This window comes from Acomys russatus, chromosome 3, assembly GCF_903995435.1.
Source record: "Acomys russatus chromosome 3, mAcoRus1.1, whole genome shotgun sequence".
Lineage (NCBI taxonomy): Eukaryota > Metazoa > Chordata > Mammalia > Rodentia > Muridae > Acomys > Acomys russatus.
In genome coordinates this window covers 46,832,995-46,849,517 of record NC_067139.1, presented here as the reverse complement: position 1 = coordinate 46,849,517, position 16,523 = coordinate 46,832,995, and the positions used below count along the sequence as shown (strand labels likewise).

At 47.1% G+C, this 16,523-nt stretch overlaps 1 protein-coding gene across 2 annotated transcripts in view; it reads right to left on the bottom strand.

The window, feature by feature from the left end:
- Nucleotides 1-16,523, bottom strand: part of Ptprg (protein tyrosine phosphatase receptor type G) — a 684,777-nt gene that overhangs the window by 87,108 nt on the left and 581,146 nt on the right. For both annotated transcript variants that reach the window (XM_051139706.1, XM_051139702.1), the window contains exons 9-10: nucleotides 3,189-3,373; nucleotides 189-297 (exon numbers count right to left, since the gene is read on the bottom strand). In XM_051139706.1, coding sequence (XP_050995663.1) covers nucleotides 189-297; nucleotides 3,189-3,373 — 294 coding nt within the window. The remainder of the gene's footprint in view (nucleotides 1-188; nucleotides 298-3,188; nucleotides 3,374-16,523) is intronic.

Here is a 16,523-nt window from a genome sequence, read left to right as displayed (position 1 = left end):
ATGCTATAAACACAGCTTTCCCTCTCCTCTTCTGATCTCTGAAATCTACGACCCCAAAGACGGACTGGAGCTCACTGGATATGGCTTACATCCTATGTGGATCAAGTTGCTTTCCTTCTTGCCAAGTCCCTGAAGAGACAGGCAGCTTGAGGTACATCTGGTGGCATGAAGAGGGTGACCAGACTCACCTTGGAAGAGCATGGTCTGGCTGAAGTCACTGCGCATGTCGTTCCGGCACACAGCCTGCACGCGGAACAGGTAAAGGCTATCAGGTGAGACGTGGCTAATGATTGCTTTCTGTAGGGGAAGACACAGAGACACTGAGTGGGCTGGGGGTTTTTTTGTAGTTGTTGTTGCTTGTTTGTTTGTTTTTCGAGACAGTATTTCTCTGTGTAGCCTTGGCTGTCCTGGTCTTGCTTTGTAGACCAGGCTGTCCTAGAACTCACAGAGATCACAGGGAGCCTCTGCTTCCCGCGAGTGCTTGGATTACAGGAATGCCCCACCACGCCCGGCTACTGAGTGAGTTTTGAAAACTTGCAGATATTATGTGCCTGAGAACAAACCTGGGCATCCAGGAAGCCCCAACCTTGGGCTTTCTCTGGTGACAAAGTCTGCTTAGAAATAACTTTGAGAACCCATTTTCAGCACTGCAGAAATACTAGCAGGGGTCCACGGCCTAGGACATGGCTTCAGCCTTCTTGCTCTCGAAGCCTGGTCTCTTGTCATAATTCATAAACCTTAGAGACTGTAATTACTATCCACAACAGCCTCCACAGTTGGTAAATTAAAGATCTCCAGGCCACGTTGACTTTAGGAAATCAACAAATTCTCTGCCTATATGGCTTTCTTCTTTTTCTCCTTCTTCTTGTCTTAAGGCTTCTTTACAAAGAATAAAATCAATAGAGTTATAAGATGTAACTTTATCACACTACTCTGGCTGTGTGACTCTGACATATTTGCTCAAAGTAGCTTCTGTTACTTTAACTGTGCTGTGTGGATGCCGCAAGCCACCTAACAGTGCTGTGTAACACAGGCCATACAAACTCTGTTCATAGGAATATTGAAGCTAGCAGTAGCAAGGGTCAGCAAGCTATAGCCTGCATGCTAGAAATGGCAGACCATCTGTTATTATAAATAAAGTTTCATTGCACAGCCATTGGTGTGTGTGTGTGTGTGTGTATTCTGTATACTTTTACCCAAACAAGGTTAAGAAGTTATGACATACTATATGTCCTATATATGAAAGGCTAAAATATTTACCGTCTGGCCCTTTCTAGAGAAAAAAAAATGTTAACTGTCACCAGATATCATCAGCCTCACTTGGGTCACCATTCCTTGATGCTTCATCACAACAGCTTTTCATACTGAGGAAATGGAGCATACCTACAGAGCAGGTGGTATTGCTTCTGGAGACAGGAGCAGTTAGTGCCACTGGTCTCCAGAGGGCCCCTCTGATGGACTCTGGGCCTCCTTGCAGGCATGTGTACTCCGGGCCAGTCTGAACTGAACTACCAAGAGGTTCCCCTTGTACAGCACTGGGACCCTCTAGACCACAGTCTAGCTAGCATATGACTGTGGCAAGCCTGACTGCTACCACTGGGAACAACTTCCTGACGGGAACAGGGGGTTAAGGTCATGTCACTGAGCTACAGGCCCCATAAGCAGTGACCACCACCCACAGGGTTGTGATGAAGACATGGACTGAGAGACGCAGGCTAGAAAACACTTCGTGGTGACCAAAAGTTGTCCTGAGTCAGCACTCTTGACATGTGTGGCAGAAATAAGAAATTAATTTTGTGTCTCAAAAGGAAAAAAAAAAGGCCTCTTCGAAATTCTTATAAAAAGGAATATGCTCTGAGTCCAACGTATGCCTTGGTCCCTACCCCTGCCCCCATCTTCTATTCTGAGTAAAATCTTCACTCCATCTATGGGGGAACTTAGGAGAATTCACTCCAAGAGGGGTCTATTTAATCTCTGCATATTCAATTGTTCTCCTCTTAGAACAAGAAACAGAGGACGCGCCTAGATGGTTTCTGCTGATTAACGTAAGCTTGATTGCAACAGGGGAGAGATGCCGATGGTCTTCCAGCGAGAAAGGTCTAAGCGCATGGTAACCTTGGCTGCCTTTCAAGAGCTCCTTTCCTCGATCCATGGAGCCCCCTGTTCCCTAATGTGACCCAGATAACAATGTCTAGTGGGGGGGGGGGACTGAAAATACAAATGGAAATGGAAGTAAAAGACTGTTCATCTAAAGGAATATGAAAAGTAGTATTCTATAGCTAATAGAATGGGCCCTGAGGACTTTCTATTGGGGGTGGGGGGGAGAGGAAGTGGTAAGTCATTAAGAGTCCCACTCAGAGCTGAAGCCTTTTTTATGTGCATATACAATTACTGGCTTCATTATTCTGGGGCCTCCTTTGATTAACAATAAAGCAGCAGGGCTTTCAAACCCAAATGCATCACTTTGAGTTTCTGTGTAAAGCGTTAAAGAATAGTGCTTGTCAGAGGGTTTGTGATGATGAGGGAAGATGATAAGCTACCAGAAGGAGACGCTCCAAAGGTCTGGCTCAGTGTCCGGTGATAGACATTTACATAAACCTTAAAAAGAGATGTTGACTTTGGTCTGTGTGGTCCAAGTGAGGTGAGCTATGTCACAGCATCTACAACAGACTAGGAGTCTGGCCCTGGCCCTTGGAGTCCAGTGGGCAATGAGGGTGTGTGCTGACACATGAGACAAAAAGGGATGGTGGGGACTGTGGACAGCAGCAGGCATAGTTGTGGCAGAAAAAATGAGGAGGTGGGAGCAGAAGGAGGTCACGAAGAGGTAATATTCACACAGTGTTCTCCGAGTGCCATGGCCTGAAGGGCTCTTACATAACACGCCTTACACTGTAAAAACCTGATCAGAAGAAAGGGGCTTGCTTATCTATGGGGGGGGGGGCGTGTGTGAGTGTGTGAGTATGAGGGTCCATATGCCACAGGTTAAAAGGCCAATACAGAGGTGGTCCTTGCTTTCCATCTTGCTTGAGACACAGTCTTGCTGCTCACTGCTGTGTACAGCAGGCTAGCTGGCCTGCCAGCTTCTAAAGATCCTCTTACACAGCCTCCTATCTCTCTGTAGGAGGAGATATGGCCCCAAGGTGCCCTGAGGGGAGCATGCACCTGGACTCAATCCAAGGCGCCCTTACCAAGTCCTTGTCACTGTCCTTAGTGAACGTCTTCTCCTTCTCGTCCTCATTCTTGGTCCAGCTATAGGAGATCATGTAGTTCATGATGGGCGGGTGGTAGATAGTTTCTGGTTGGCTCCAGGAGACCTGAAGTGCAGTCTGGTTCAGGGGCTGCACCTTCATGTGGATGGGCGGAGAGCTGCAGACTGAAGACACAGGAATGACTGAAGGGCACCAGCGCTACCTGCCACTCAAATGTGTGTCCCTTAACCTCAGGAAATGGTCCTAGACTCAAGTCCTATTAGCACTCTTCTACAGCAGCTCTCCGTCCTCACTTTATTTATTTATTCATCCATTTAGTGCGTGCATGTGCACAGGTGCAGGTGCATACAAGCATGCAGCCACAGGAGTGAAAGTGTGGAGGAGGGTGATAATGTTGGGTGTCATTTCTCAGAAGTCTTTTTTTTTGTTGTTGTTGTTGAAACAGTGTTTCTTAGTGGCCCCGAACTTTCCAAGAACAGGCCACCTACTCAGTGCTAAGGTCACATGTTCGGGAGTTTTATTTTACACGTGGCTTTTTTTTTTTTTTTTTTAAAATATGGGCTCTGGAGATCAAACTCAGGTCCTTATGATTGCAAGGCAAGTGCTTTGCTAACTGAGCCATCTCCCCCAGCTGTGTGTGTGGTTTTTTTTTTTAAAGACATAGTCTTGCTATATAATTCAGACTGCTCCAAAGTTATGGTAATACTGCCTTAATCCCCTAAATCTTGGGATTGCAGTCATGTGCCACCATACTGTTCCCTACACACACACACACACACACACACACACACACACACACACACACACACACACACCAGGCTTTTTTTAGATAAGGAGACACTCTATACGTCATTCCTAAATACTCTGTCCTGCAACTTTTACGAACAAGAACATTCCCTCATCTAACTTTATTGACATAATCTACCTAAGAAAGCACGTTCTCTCAGACAACGTCCATAATCAAATTTGTCCCCTTGTCCTGAGGACCACTTATGGCTACCCTTCTCGTGTTACTCTCTGTGAATGAAGCTTTCTCTTCTGACTTTTCCTCAGGATGGACTCTTTGAAGAAGCCAGGACATTTGACTGGACGACCATCTGACGAACTAAAGTTGCAGATGAAATTTTATTACAAACAGATTAAAATATAAATGCAAGTTGTCTTTAAATCATTTTAAAGCAAAGGCACCCACAGAATGACAGCTTCTTCTGACCTGGCAGTACCCTGGATGGTTACCCTGACTTGGGAGTCCGGCAGGTTAGTCTGCCTTTCCATGTTTGTAGCTGAAAAGCTTTAGGAGACATGACGGAGCCACATCTGTCTAGGGCTGGCTTGCCACAACATTAGGAGCTCCGGAGCAGCCTGTAGAGCGGTGAGTGGGGCAAGTGTTTGCCCTGTACTGTCCAGTGACTGTATGGTGGAGAGTGCCACCCCCTCCTCTCTGTGAGAGCCAAACTTGTCTCTAGACACAAACAAATGTCTCCGCAGGGCCCATTTTCCTCAGTCTCCAAGGGGACATGCTGATTTTGGAAGAAACCACCCACGCAAGGCTGATGTGGCACACAAGGACCGGACAGATGTCAGGAAGGAGAATTCCACTGTCCCGCAGAAGCAGTTCAGAGAAGGATGCTATTCCACCATGGGCTGACTCCCTCGAGGAAGGCACTGTCAACTGAGAGCTGAACCAACTCAGCTTGGTGGGTGGAGGTTGGGGAAGGGGCACAGGAGCAGCATTCTAGGGTCTGATCAGGATCATCAAGTGGGACCAAGGCCAGTGAAAAGACGGGTACAGCTGGACTGAGAAGCCTGGGGGACCAGATAAAAATTCTGGCCTTTCTTTCAGAAGCCTCTAAAAACCACTGAAAATAATCTGAGCCTCGAATGGCCAGATGAAGTTGTTCTGAGAAAGACTCCTATGCACCCATCCCCCCTTTTCTCCACCCCCACACCCTCACATGAAGCAGGGGTCCCAAGGCCTATTTAGAGGTATTCATAGTGTTATCTGCACATTAGGGCTGTGACTAGGAGAGTGGCAAGTTCTAGAACGAACAGAATGCTAAACTGAGATGTCAGGTAGTGGGAGTGGGGTATAGGAGTTAAGTGGAAGGTGAGTACACTAGAGCAGTCAGGATTGGGAATGGCATAGAATCTTCCAGAAGCCACCAAGAAACACACAACACCTCTTTTCCTGACCCAGACTCCCAAACCTAATGCTGCAGAGACACAGCTGGCTTTGGCTGAAGTTATAGAAGGACATCACCCTTGCCTGGCAAGAGGCTCCTTTGCCTCTGTTGGAGAAAGGTGTTTTGTGTGGCGTCAGCAGGAAGAAGTGGGGATCAATGAGGCATCCTTACTGCCCTTTAGAACGTCCCCTACCCCCAGGGGTGGGCACCAAGCTGCCATGCATTGGCCTTCAGAGCAGGGGCTTCAAACAAAGACTATGAAGACTGTTGGAATGGCTAAAGGTGACATAACAGAAGAAGGACACTAGGGGGCGACAAGGTACTGTTTTTTTAAATAGTCCAATTTACTAAGCTTCTTTTTCTCCAGAAAGCAGCACAAAGGTAGGAAAAAAGAAACCAGCAAAGATCCGCAGCTCCATCCTTCTTAACATTGGCAATGGGGCCAGGTTTATATATTGGGAATTTTCTATATACTACATCTTATAATTATTCTTATACTCCACCTAACTGCCACATCTCTCACCTCCTACCATGTTCTTATTTTCCTTATGTTTTCCAAAGCCATTCCCTCCCCTGCTGCAATTTAGTGGTGAGCTGTCAGGGACACATCTTTCTAGCAATTACATCATGACCACATAAATAATCTTAGCACCCACATGCGGATGCACCATCTTTATTTATTTTTCGAAGTGAAAATGGCCAGGCTTTTCTATGCAGATTAAGACGATTCATATATATATATACACACATATATGAATATCACATGTGCATATATATATATATATATTTTTTTTTTTTTTTACTTTTTTTTTTTTTTTTTTTTTTTTGGTTTTTTCGAGACAAGATTTCTCTGTGTAGCCTTGGCCATCCTGGACTCACTTTGTAGACCAGGCTGGCCTCGAACTCACAGCGATCCGCCTGCCTCTGCCTCCCGAGTGCTGGGATTAAAGGCATGCGCCACCACGCCTGGCTAATATATATATATATATGTTAGTAAAAATGTAAAAAGAAAGTTAAAAGATTCACCTTAAATGTCATTGTAACCACAGACAACCATTGCAAACATTCTAGGATACAACGTCTGATAGATCATCTATCTCTTCTTGCCTATGTGAAAGAGGATTACACATAATTTGATGTAGGGAAAAAAAAATAAAGAGGGGCTGGATTTGGTGATGCATGCGACACAATAGCAGAGGTGCTCAGGAGGTCATCAGACCTGACACTAGGCTGAAGCAACACAGACCCTGTCTCAAAAACAGAATGAATCAAAGCCAAATAAGTCAACCCCCCAAACAAGCCGACAAGGACACAGGTGTGGGGACCCATGACAAATTCTGCCATGTCAGAAATCCTGTGCTTAGGCTGTATGCTGTGACCTTCGAGTTGCTGACCTTTACCTCACCATGAGGTCTTGTGTTCTAGGCTATCCTTGGACTATTTACCTTTGAAAGAAGTAGAGAAGTTTCAACTTGGAACCACCCAGAGGATCTAGGAAGTTCTTACAAGGAACTGCTCAGAGAACTAGGAAGTTCTATAGGGAGCGATTGGGCTATTGCATTCTTGCCCGGGGGCTAGGGTGAGTGAGATGAGAATAGATCCTATTGACCTTGCTCTATATATGTTCCTGCTAGTCTGCAATAAAGTGAATCTTGATCAGAAATGTCCTGACTTGATTCGTTATTTCTCACGTCTCTGTATCCTACTTTCAATCCCCACTCCCTCTTTCAGGTGAACCCTGATTCGATTTTTCCGGCGGGCTGGGACCCAGCACACAGGCATTGGTAACTTAAGGTAAGCTAATGATGCAGTCAGTAGATTGTACCTACAGTGTTGGGTACAGGGCCACCTGCCAGGAAAGGCATCTGCTAGATTCCCCAAAACCAGGCCAGAGGTAGCAAGAGGTTGACCAAGGAGTCCTCCTCACATCGGCCCTAGCTGAAGAGAGTGTGACGAGAGCAGATAATTTTTTTTTTCTGCTTTCTATTCCCAAGCAAGTTTTTTCATCTTCCTAGACAGTGGGATGCTAAAGAGCGGGGTACAGCGGGCCTGATGTGGAAGAGGCCTTTGCAGACCACTGTACTAGAAGGACTCAGAATAGAGTCTGCCATCCTTATCTATAAAAAGGGCAGAGAGAAAATATTTTTGGCTTTGCAAGTCATGCGGTCTCTCTTGTCTTCAAAGCACAAAAGCTGCAGAGGCAGCGGGCATGTGAGTGAGTGCGGCTGTGCCCGGGAGAACGCCACACTGATGCCAACTTTCAGTTGTGGATGACTTCTGTGGGTCCCAGACTTTGATCTCTTTTTTTTTTTTTTTTTTTTTTTTTTTCCTGTTTAAAGGTATTAACATTCTCTGTTCATCTTATACAAAATATGGTGGTGGGCGAGGTTTGCATGACGAAGGGGAATAGGCCTGTTTGTTTTCTCAGCACGGAATCCAACCCCTCAGGACAGCTCAGAGGCAGCCTCTCTCTCCACAGAGCTTAGACCCTTCACAGCACTCACCCTGAATGACGTTGCCACTTCACTGATTATCTGGAACAATCTGCCTCCCCCACTGGAGTGAGGTGCAGCTGGTGCCTCTTTGGTCCCGTTCTGTACACTGCTTGGCATGCACACGCACCTGAGTGTCAAGCAAGCTGATGGCACCCGGAGTAAGCTCCTAGCCTTTCCCTGGTCCACGGGCCTGTGTGATACGACTCCTTCAGTTTCCAACCTCCCCGCTCTTCACTCTGTTCCTCACTCCACCTACATCGGGTCCGCTCTGCTCCAGCCTCACTTGTGATCTGCCTGCAGCATCATGGAGGTCCTTTGCCCCTTCCACACCACATGTTCACTTCCCTGTCCCTCTGCCTGTGCTGTGAGGACCTCCAAGGAAAGACTATGCCATTAATCACACGGGTCCTGTGTACAGTCACAGATGTCATCCTTAGAAAGGATTTTATGCCTTAGCTCCGTGGAGAAGGACTCCGTCTACAAAACCAGGGTCTTTTTCTCAGTTCATTCTCGCAGCCACATTTGGGGACTTCTGCTTATAGAGATGTGGTCTACACACTTTAACTCACACCTCTGGGTGAGAACTATGTGCCACTCAGGAAACACACCTGGAGTACAGAAGCAACCAGCGCTAGTCCAGGCTTGAGGAAGAGTATGAGGAGGTTCTGCTGGTGTGTGCACTTAGGAGATCGTCAAATCGAACGAGGCCTCCCTTTTAAGCCCAGCAAGAAAGGAATCAGAACCAGTGCACAACTATGTGGAAGGGTCTTAGGACTCTGGTGTGTCAAAGCAGGGGACCTGTGATCTTGGGGGCCTGTTGCCTCCTCATCTGTGTGATGGGCTGCTGTTTGGTAATGGCTTCCTTATAGGATTGGGGTGAGTGTAAACAGGCACATTGTAAACAAAGTCCAGGCTGTGGGCCTCAGGCCCAATAACCTTTATTTCTAAGTCTGGGTGTTTGAATCAGGTCAGTTAGAACAGCAGAGCAAGGGTCTCCTGTAGACTAGGGATGTGTTCACATTTTCCACAGTCCACACCACACCCTACTGCCCCAACACAGTCCCCTCATCCACAGCTGCCTGAATCCTCAAGACCAGGAGTGCAGCAACTGCCACCTAATTTTACATCCTTCCTTTCTTTAGTGATGGCTGTTGCAAACCTCGTCATCTGGGACATTTTGACACATCCTTTTATATAAAAATCAAAGCCTTTTAACCATGCAGGAGGCACCACACCCGGCTCTCTAAACAAACATTCCTGTGAGGTGGCCCTGACACAAGCCCTTCCCTTCCCAGGGCCTGATTATGTGCTCACTGGGGACTGACTACTCTTCACAGATATCCAGGATGACACTCCCTGGCAGTGCCGAGAGTTCCTGCTTTTACTCCCCACCACCTTTAGTTGTGATCCCAGCTTTCGTTAAATAATGAAGAGGATCTGGCTGAGCACCCGAGGTCCTCAGCTTTTACATCAATGTCAAAGATACTTTCTCAGTGGTTCCAAAAGTCAATCTAAAGTCTCCCCTGACCCCTCCCGTTCTCATTTTGGGATTTAGATGAGGTACTCAGATATGCTTGATGAAAGTCGTGTAACCCCCAAGTGTCTTAATCTTTTTTTTTTTTTGAGTAAATGGCTATTCCAGGGACCTCCTTTCAGGCCCTCCACTTGAGGCAAAGGGCCCACTGTGGCTCAGTGTGAGACACAGATTGCTCAAACACAGCACTTAGGCACGGGCTTACTATTTTGCCACCTATCCATGGCAACAGAACCCGGGCCAGTGTGGAGAGGGATGAGCCAAGCACACACAGGGTGGCACATCACCTCGGCTCAGCTCGGGAACCCCTGAGACTTTCCAAAGACCTAGCCCGAGGGAAAGGGGTTTCTTACTGTAGCAGCAGAGCAGATAGGGCTAAAAACAACAACAGCAACAACAACAAAACAAAAATCCTAGAATCTCATTTCTTCAGAGGGTCACCTCCTTTTCCTCGTCTCATGAAGGGCACACCGCTCTGAAGAAGCTACAGAAGTGGGGGACAACTTAATCAGACTGACTGCTGTTTTGGCATGACTTGCATTCCCATCTTCCAAAGACCAGGGAGTGAGGGTTGCCAAGTACATGCCTTCTGAGGGCAGGCTCTGTGCCCATCTCTGATAGGCCATGCACACACATGCATGGATGAGCCTAGGAGGGGCATCTCCACTCAGGCTGATGACTCCACAGTCCAGAGAGACCAACTCTCCAAGCAGAGTGTAAGACACAGCGTGGGAGAGGAGTCAGCCAGATTGGACTCTGGGGATGAGGGGGAGTCAGGAAAGCAGCTGCATTTGTTCTTCCCACACATGCTTCCTGCCTCGTATCCCATCTACACGATGATAAAAAGACATCGCAAGATTACTCAAACTGCTCTCAGGGTGAGCACTGTCCCTTGTGGGCACCGTGCATCAACACTGGAACCTTTGAACAGTGGGTCCTTCTGAGCTAATAATACTTGGGACAAAAGGCCCCTTCTTTTCCATGCTTTCCTCACATCTTCCCTTCATGCCTCCCTATTTCTTAATAACAAAGGAGGAGAGGAATATCTAGATATTTCCTGAACAGACTCCGACTCCTGTAAGTCCCTCTAAATACCAAAGGCAACCTGCGCACCATTCTTCCTGCGTCAGAAATGCAGGTGCAAGTCCTAACCCTTCAAACCATCACTGGGAAGCTAGAAACGTGCAGCGGTACTCACCAACGATCGTCTACATGGTACTCACCAACGAGTGTCTATGGCCCTTACCTTGTGCTGTTCTGACTAAATGTCTACTATTATTCTATGAAGCTCCTAGTTTTCCCATTACCTTGTTTTAGTGCTCAGACTTAGTAGGATCACTTACTCCCTTACTCAAAAGGCTAGCATGAGCCTTGACATTCTGGAGATCACAGTCTGGCAGGGACAAAGATAGCCATTATCAAGTCCTCAAACTCAAGCTCTTACCTTGGGGTTCTGTAAGGACTCTAAAGATAATTCAATGAAACTACAGACCTGGATGAGAAAGGGATGCTGCTGTTTTCACTAATCTCTAAGAGTCCTATTTCTTTACATCTCAGATGCTGGCAGGCACCTGAAGCAATGCTCACAGGATCTGTGTCCAATGGCAAACAGCCTAGTCACTCAGTCTTGCAAGCTAAGGGTCCCCACAAGAAAGCAAAGAAGCCTCACGGTTTGAAGGAGAGCCACCACCAGCAGCATTACTCTCATCACTGCCATTTGTATATTTAAATATGTAGTCCCTAATTGGTGGTGCCTTATGGGCGGGTTTAGGAGGTGTGGCCTTGTAGGAGGAAGTATGTCACTGGGGGCAGGCTTTGAGAGCTTAAGGCTCCAATGCAATCTCTGCTTGCTTCTTGTGGTTCACAATGTGAGCTCTCAGCAGGCTGCTATAGCCACTACACCTACCTATCGCCTCAACCCTGCCTTTATGGCCCCCAGCCCTGTGGAAATGTAAGCACAAATAAACTATCTCTTCTAGAAGTTGCCCTGGTCATGGTGCTTTACCACAGGAACAGCAGAATAACCAATACAATGAATACACCACAACTTTAAAATGTTTTCATATTATCTGCAGATAGCTCTCTTTCTTTATAATCATTTACATTTTATCACATCTAAAAATGTTAATTAATAGAAGAGGCCTATGGAATTCTCCGGATGGGTAAACTGGGGGGTTAGAATTAACGGCTAATGTCCACCCACGATTTACATATTCCTTGCACTAAGGAACACAATGGTCCTTTTAAGGAGAATATTTTAGTGCCCTCTAGAAAAGTTTAAAGAAGATCTAGACTTGTGGGCTGGGTTGGTAGGGAGATCTGCTGAGCAGAGAGTGGCTGAACTAAATTCTAATGACAATGGGGTGCTTGAGTGGCAAATGGGGAGGGTGACAGTTAGACTTGGGTCAGAGTGTCCTGGCCCTGCCACCAGTGGGATGTGGAGAGACAACATGGAAAAGCATGAAGTCAGACTAGAACCTGAAGCTGCTAAGGATTGAAGTAAAGACTCTTCTCATGTAGGTCTGACTCCAGAAGTCACACTTTGCTAGGTGGCTACTCTGTGCCATGGAGGACGCCGGGTACAGTGGCCCTAAGTTCTGCCCAGCAGCAGGCTAACTACTTCAGGTCTTCCTTCCTGTGCTGCCTTCGGGCTTTCCCTCCACACCATACAGAGCTATCCCTCCATCGCTGTCAGCAGCCCTGAACTATGGCCCTGTTTCTTGGCCAACAAGGGTTCGAGCTGGTTGCAGCGAACACAGGCGCAGAAGACTCTATGGCACTGCTGTACTGTGTCCCATGCTCAGCAGAGGCTGCCCGGGGAGGCAGAACACAAATGCTATGTGTCAGAGCTCCAAGTGTGCATTCTGGACTTCCCCTCCTCCCACTCTGGAGTCTTTTTTTATCCATGATGTCCCCCGCCCCCCTCCCACCCCCCTCACCTCCCACCCCGTCTTCTGAGAGTTAACGGCCATGGGAGGTGGCCACATCCTGTCCAGGAAGGAGCATTGTTCAACTCGACACTAAGGGAGGTGGCAGAGTTCATAAGGGTCCTGAGTGGAAGACTGGATTTCTTTCACACCATCTGGGACAACTGCCTCCCCTTACTTTGAACACATTTCAACATCAATTCAAAAGAACAAGGTAGAGCTGGGCACAGTGGCACACGCCTTTAATCCCAGCACTCATGGAGGAGGAGGAGGCAGGCAGATTGCTGTGAGTTCGAGGCCAGCCCGGTCTACAAAGCAAGTCCAGGGTCCAGGACAGCCAAGGCTACATAGAAAAATCCTGTCTTGAAAAACAAAAACCAACCAACCAACCAAAGAACAACATGGACTGGCTCCACCTTACCTGAGCATCCCTTCATGGGAGGCCTCTAACCTTCTTCCATCTCATGGACCTAGCTCTACTGATGAACTCATGATAGGAGATCTATAGCAGAGACCCAGCACCACTGCATTGTGGTGGCCTTTCCTGAAGCTGAGTCTCCTATTTCTGACCATCAGAATGATATTATAGCTATGAAGATATAGCTGTGACACATAAAACAGAGGTCCAAAGACACCTTTGACAACCAGAGGATGAGCGCTGTATAATAGACAAACAGCTTACAAACTGTCTTTTCAAACCATCTCAACAGACATGACAAAGAAATTACATGTGACCCCCCCCCCCACACACACAGACAGGTCAGCTAGGTTTCCATTTAATTAAGTTAGGGTTAGAAAGTGGGGAATCATTTGTTCAGAGTCAAGATTAGAAACAGGCAGTGGGCTCTAGGAAACCCTATTTTACACAACTGATCCTATACAGCAAGAGATTGAGGTAGCTCTGACTTTAGGCTGCCTCTAACAAATGGGTCCACATGTTCCAACCAAGGAGCTGAGGCTTTGTGGCTGGTAGCAGCTTTAAGAGGTCAGCCTTTTCCTCTTTGAGAGGCCCCTCTCTTCTGAGAAGCTGTTCCTTATGCTAGCCAAGAGACACTGCTCTACGTACTTGATAACACCCGACAGCTCTCAGCTAGGCAGTGCCTCCTCCACACAAGGAGAGATCTGAAATGTGACAGTCAAGACATTCATCTCAGTCTAAGCCAATGTACTGGGGAAAAAAAAACACCACAGGAGAGCTGCCCAAGGTCAGTGACACCAGCATAAAGCCCCTGGATGTGCTGAGATGTAAAGACTGAATTGAGATTCGGCCTCACAAGGTTCCCCAAGCTGTATTCATGGCTCTCTCTACTTCTCAGCAGCAGGGGAAGTGGCTGTTTCTTAGGTCATGAGAGAGTGAGGGCCATGCCCATATCCTTGCACAATAAAGAACAGCACCCACAAGGAGACTTGAGGAGTGATTGGTCAGAAGAGTGGGGAAAGGCGTTATCTCCTGGCTATATTCCTCTGCTGAGAGATGCCTGCAATCCCAGGGCCCCATGCTTCATGAGCAGTGGCTGCTAGTTAGCAAGGAAGAGGAAGTACATTGCTCCAGGAGGAAGGACACTGTTGGCCTTTATTAATTTCCACATGGTTGTTCATGAGTGCCACCGCGTCCACATGAATAAGCCCAATGTCAGAACAGATTTATCTGGTGAGCAAAAGGAAGTAGAAGCTATGGGAGGGTTGCTAAGTTGGCCTTGAAGCTCCAACTCTGCCTACCGGCCTGGAGATAAAGAGGATCAAGTAATTAGGTAATATTTAGAAAGTGTGAAAACGACTGACAGGCTCTGGCACCTGCTGCCAGAATTGGTTCAACAGCTCCCAAGCCCAGGCAGCAATGGTCCCTGGGAGTATCTTGACTCCAGCTAGCACCTACCACTCTAAGTACCTCCTTTCTATGCTGTTAGGTTGATCTCCTAGAGGTGAAGCAAGCCTTCGCTTCATGGTTGCTTCAAAGCGAACACATCCAGGAGGAGTTTGTCTATGGTAGAAGAAGCCTCTTTGGATGTAGGTATTGTGAATGGTCAGATCTGTCCTATGAATGCCTGGCAATGCTCTTGCTGTATGAGAACCTAGCCTGGATAGATGGCAAATGCTCTGACTGGGCCAAATCTAGAGCAAGGCTCTCTTGTTCCTGGCCATGGGGCAATGGCATATAGCATCCATCCATCCATCATCCATCTATCCATCCTTCCATCATCTGACCATCTACCCATCCACCCATCCATCTATCCATCCACCCATTCATCCACCCATCCATCTATCCATCCATCCATCCTAAGATGTAGCAATGATCAGAGTAACACCTCTCCAAGAGACACAGAGTCTCACCACATCCTGGTACATGCAGGGTAGCAGAAGAGTATTCTACTAAAACAAATATTATTCTGAAACAAAAGTCAATAGTGGTAAGTGCTATGAGGGGAAAGAATGGGTATCTTCCCAAGTGGCCAGACCAAAGTAGTCAAGAAACTTCTCTTGGAAGAGTACCTTAGGGTTGTGAAGGTTGAGAAGAATCAGTTTGGTGGGGACGGAGGTGAAGGGTCCTGAGGCAGAAGGAGTAGGTTGCTGAGGCTGGCACAAGCCAGCAAACTGATACCAAAAGAAGTGACAAGCAAGACAGTTCTGGGAAGGGGACAGGATTCATCGAGCACAGTATCTAAGTTTCTCTTCCTGTTGCTGTGATAACACAGTCTGATAAAGATAATTTAAGGGAGACAGGGTTTATTTTAGCTCACAGTTTAGGTACGATCTGTGATAGCTTGAAAGTCAAGGCAGCAGGAGCTTGGAGCACGTAGTCATCCACAGTCAGGAAACAGGAGAGTGGATGCATACACTCAGCTCACTTTCTCCATGTTTTTCAGTCTAAACCTCAAGTCTGGAGAGTGGGCCTGTCCACAATCAAGATGGGTCTTTCCATACCAGCTAATGTTACAACTATGATTCTCTACAGGCATGCCCACAGCCCATCTCCTAGCTGATGATATATTCTGTCAAGTTGACATTAACCATCACACACAGTGACTGCCACTTTTCCAGAAGGGTTTGAACAATTGCAAACAGCCCAGCTTCACACTTCTTCCAGGAAGAATAATCCCTTACTCTGAAATGTGAGCTCCAGTGAGTGACCATGTCACAGATAACAGGATGTCCCAGATGTACACAGAACTCACTGCTCACCTACAGGCCAGAAGTACAGGTATCTTCAGAGAATGTTCCATATCTCTGACGTTATATTATCTGTCCAGCAGCCTGTCACATGTCAAAGGCTGACAACGGGGCATGACAACTGCACACAAGAATACATTTTTAGACCTTGGGCCTGAGACTCCCAGCCTAGTTTCTAACACTGTCTTAGGCTGTCTCATGGGCCAATGAACAGTGAATAGCTGGGCACCTGCTATGGTGCTAGGTATTGTGAGGTTCCACTAGTTCAAATATACCCTAGCCCCTCTATTTAGAAGTCCCACTTGAAGTGGGCCTGCTGGCTTCCCAGGGTTGACCCTGTGACCAGGGCCTTAGGAGCTCGTACAAGAAGCACCCAACATGACGTGGCAAACAGGAACCACTAGGTGCATGATGATGGCCAAGAAGGTGGTTTGGGATGGTTGGTTTTAAATGCCAACTTGCTACAACTTAGAATCCCGGGAGCGGGAAACTTCACTGAGGAACTGTCTACCGCAAGCTGGCCGGTGGGCAAGTCTGTACAGGAATATCTTGAGTATCTTGATTGCTACAGGAAGATCCACCTGAAATGAGGACATTTGAGGGTTCTATGATGATGATGATGATGATTTGAGTCAGCTTTTCTGGGCACCCAGTTTAGACCGAGGACCAGTGGCTCCCTAGGAACCATCAAGGCTAGTGGTTCTCAACCTCCCTCATGCTTCAACCCTTTAGTACAGCTCCTCATGTGATGACTTCCAACTATAAATTATTTTCATTGCTACTTCCTAATTGTGATTTTGCTACTGTTCCGAACCACAGTAAATATCTGATATACAACCTCTCGGGGGAGGAGGGTTGTGAACCACAGGTTGAGAACCTCTGCTTTAGGCCTTTGGCACCAGGCTGGAACTGTTGAATAGACAAAGCAACTTCATGAACTAAGCAACTGCACCAGCCTTGCAGCTATTGTTGATCTATATCAATTACATTGTGTAAGTTAAAATTTA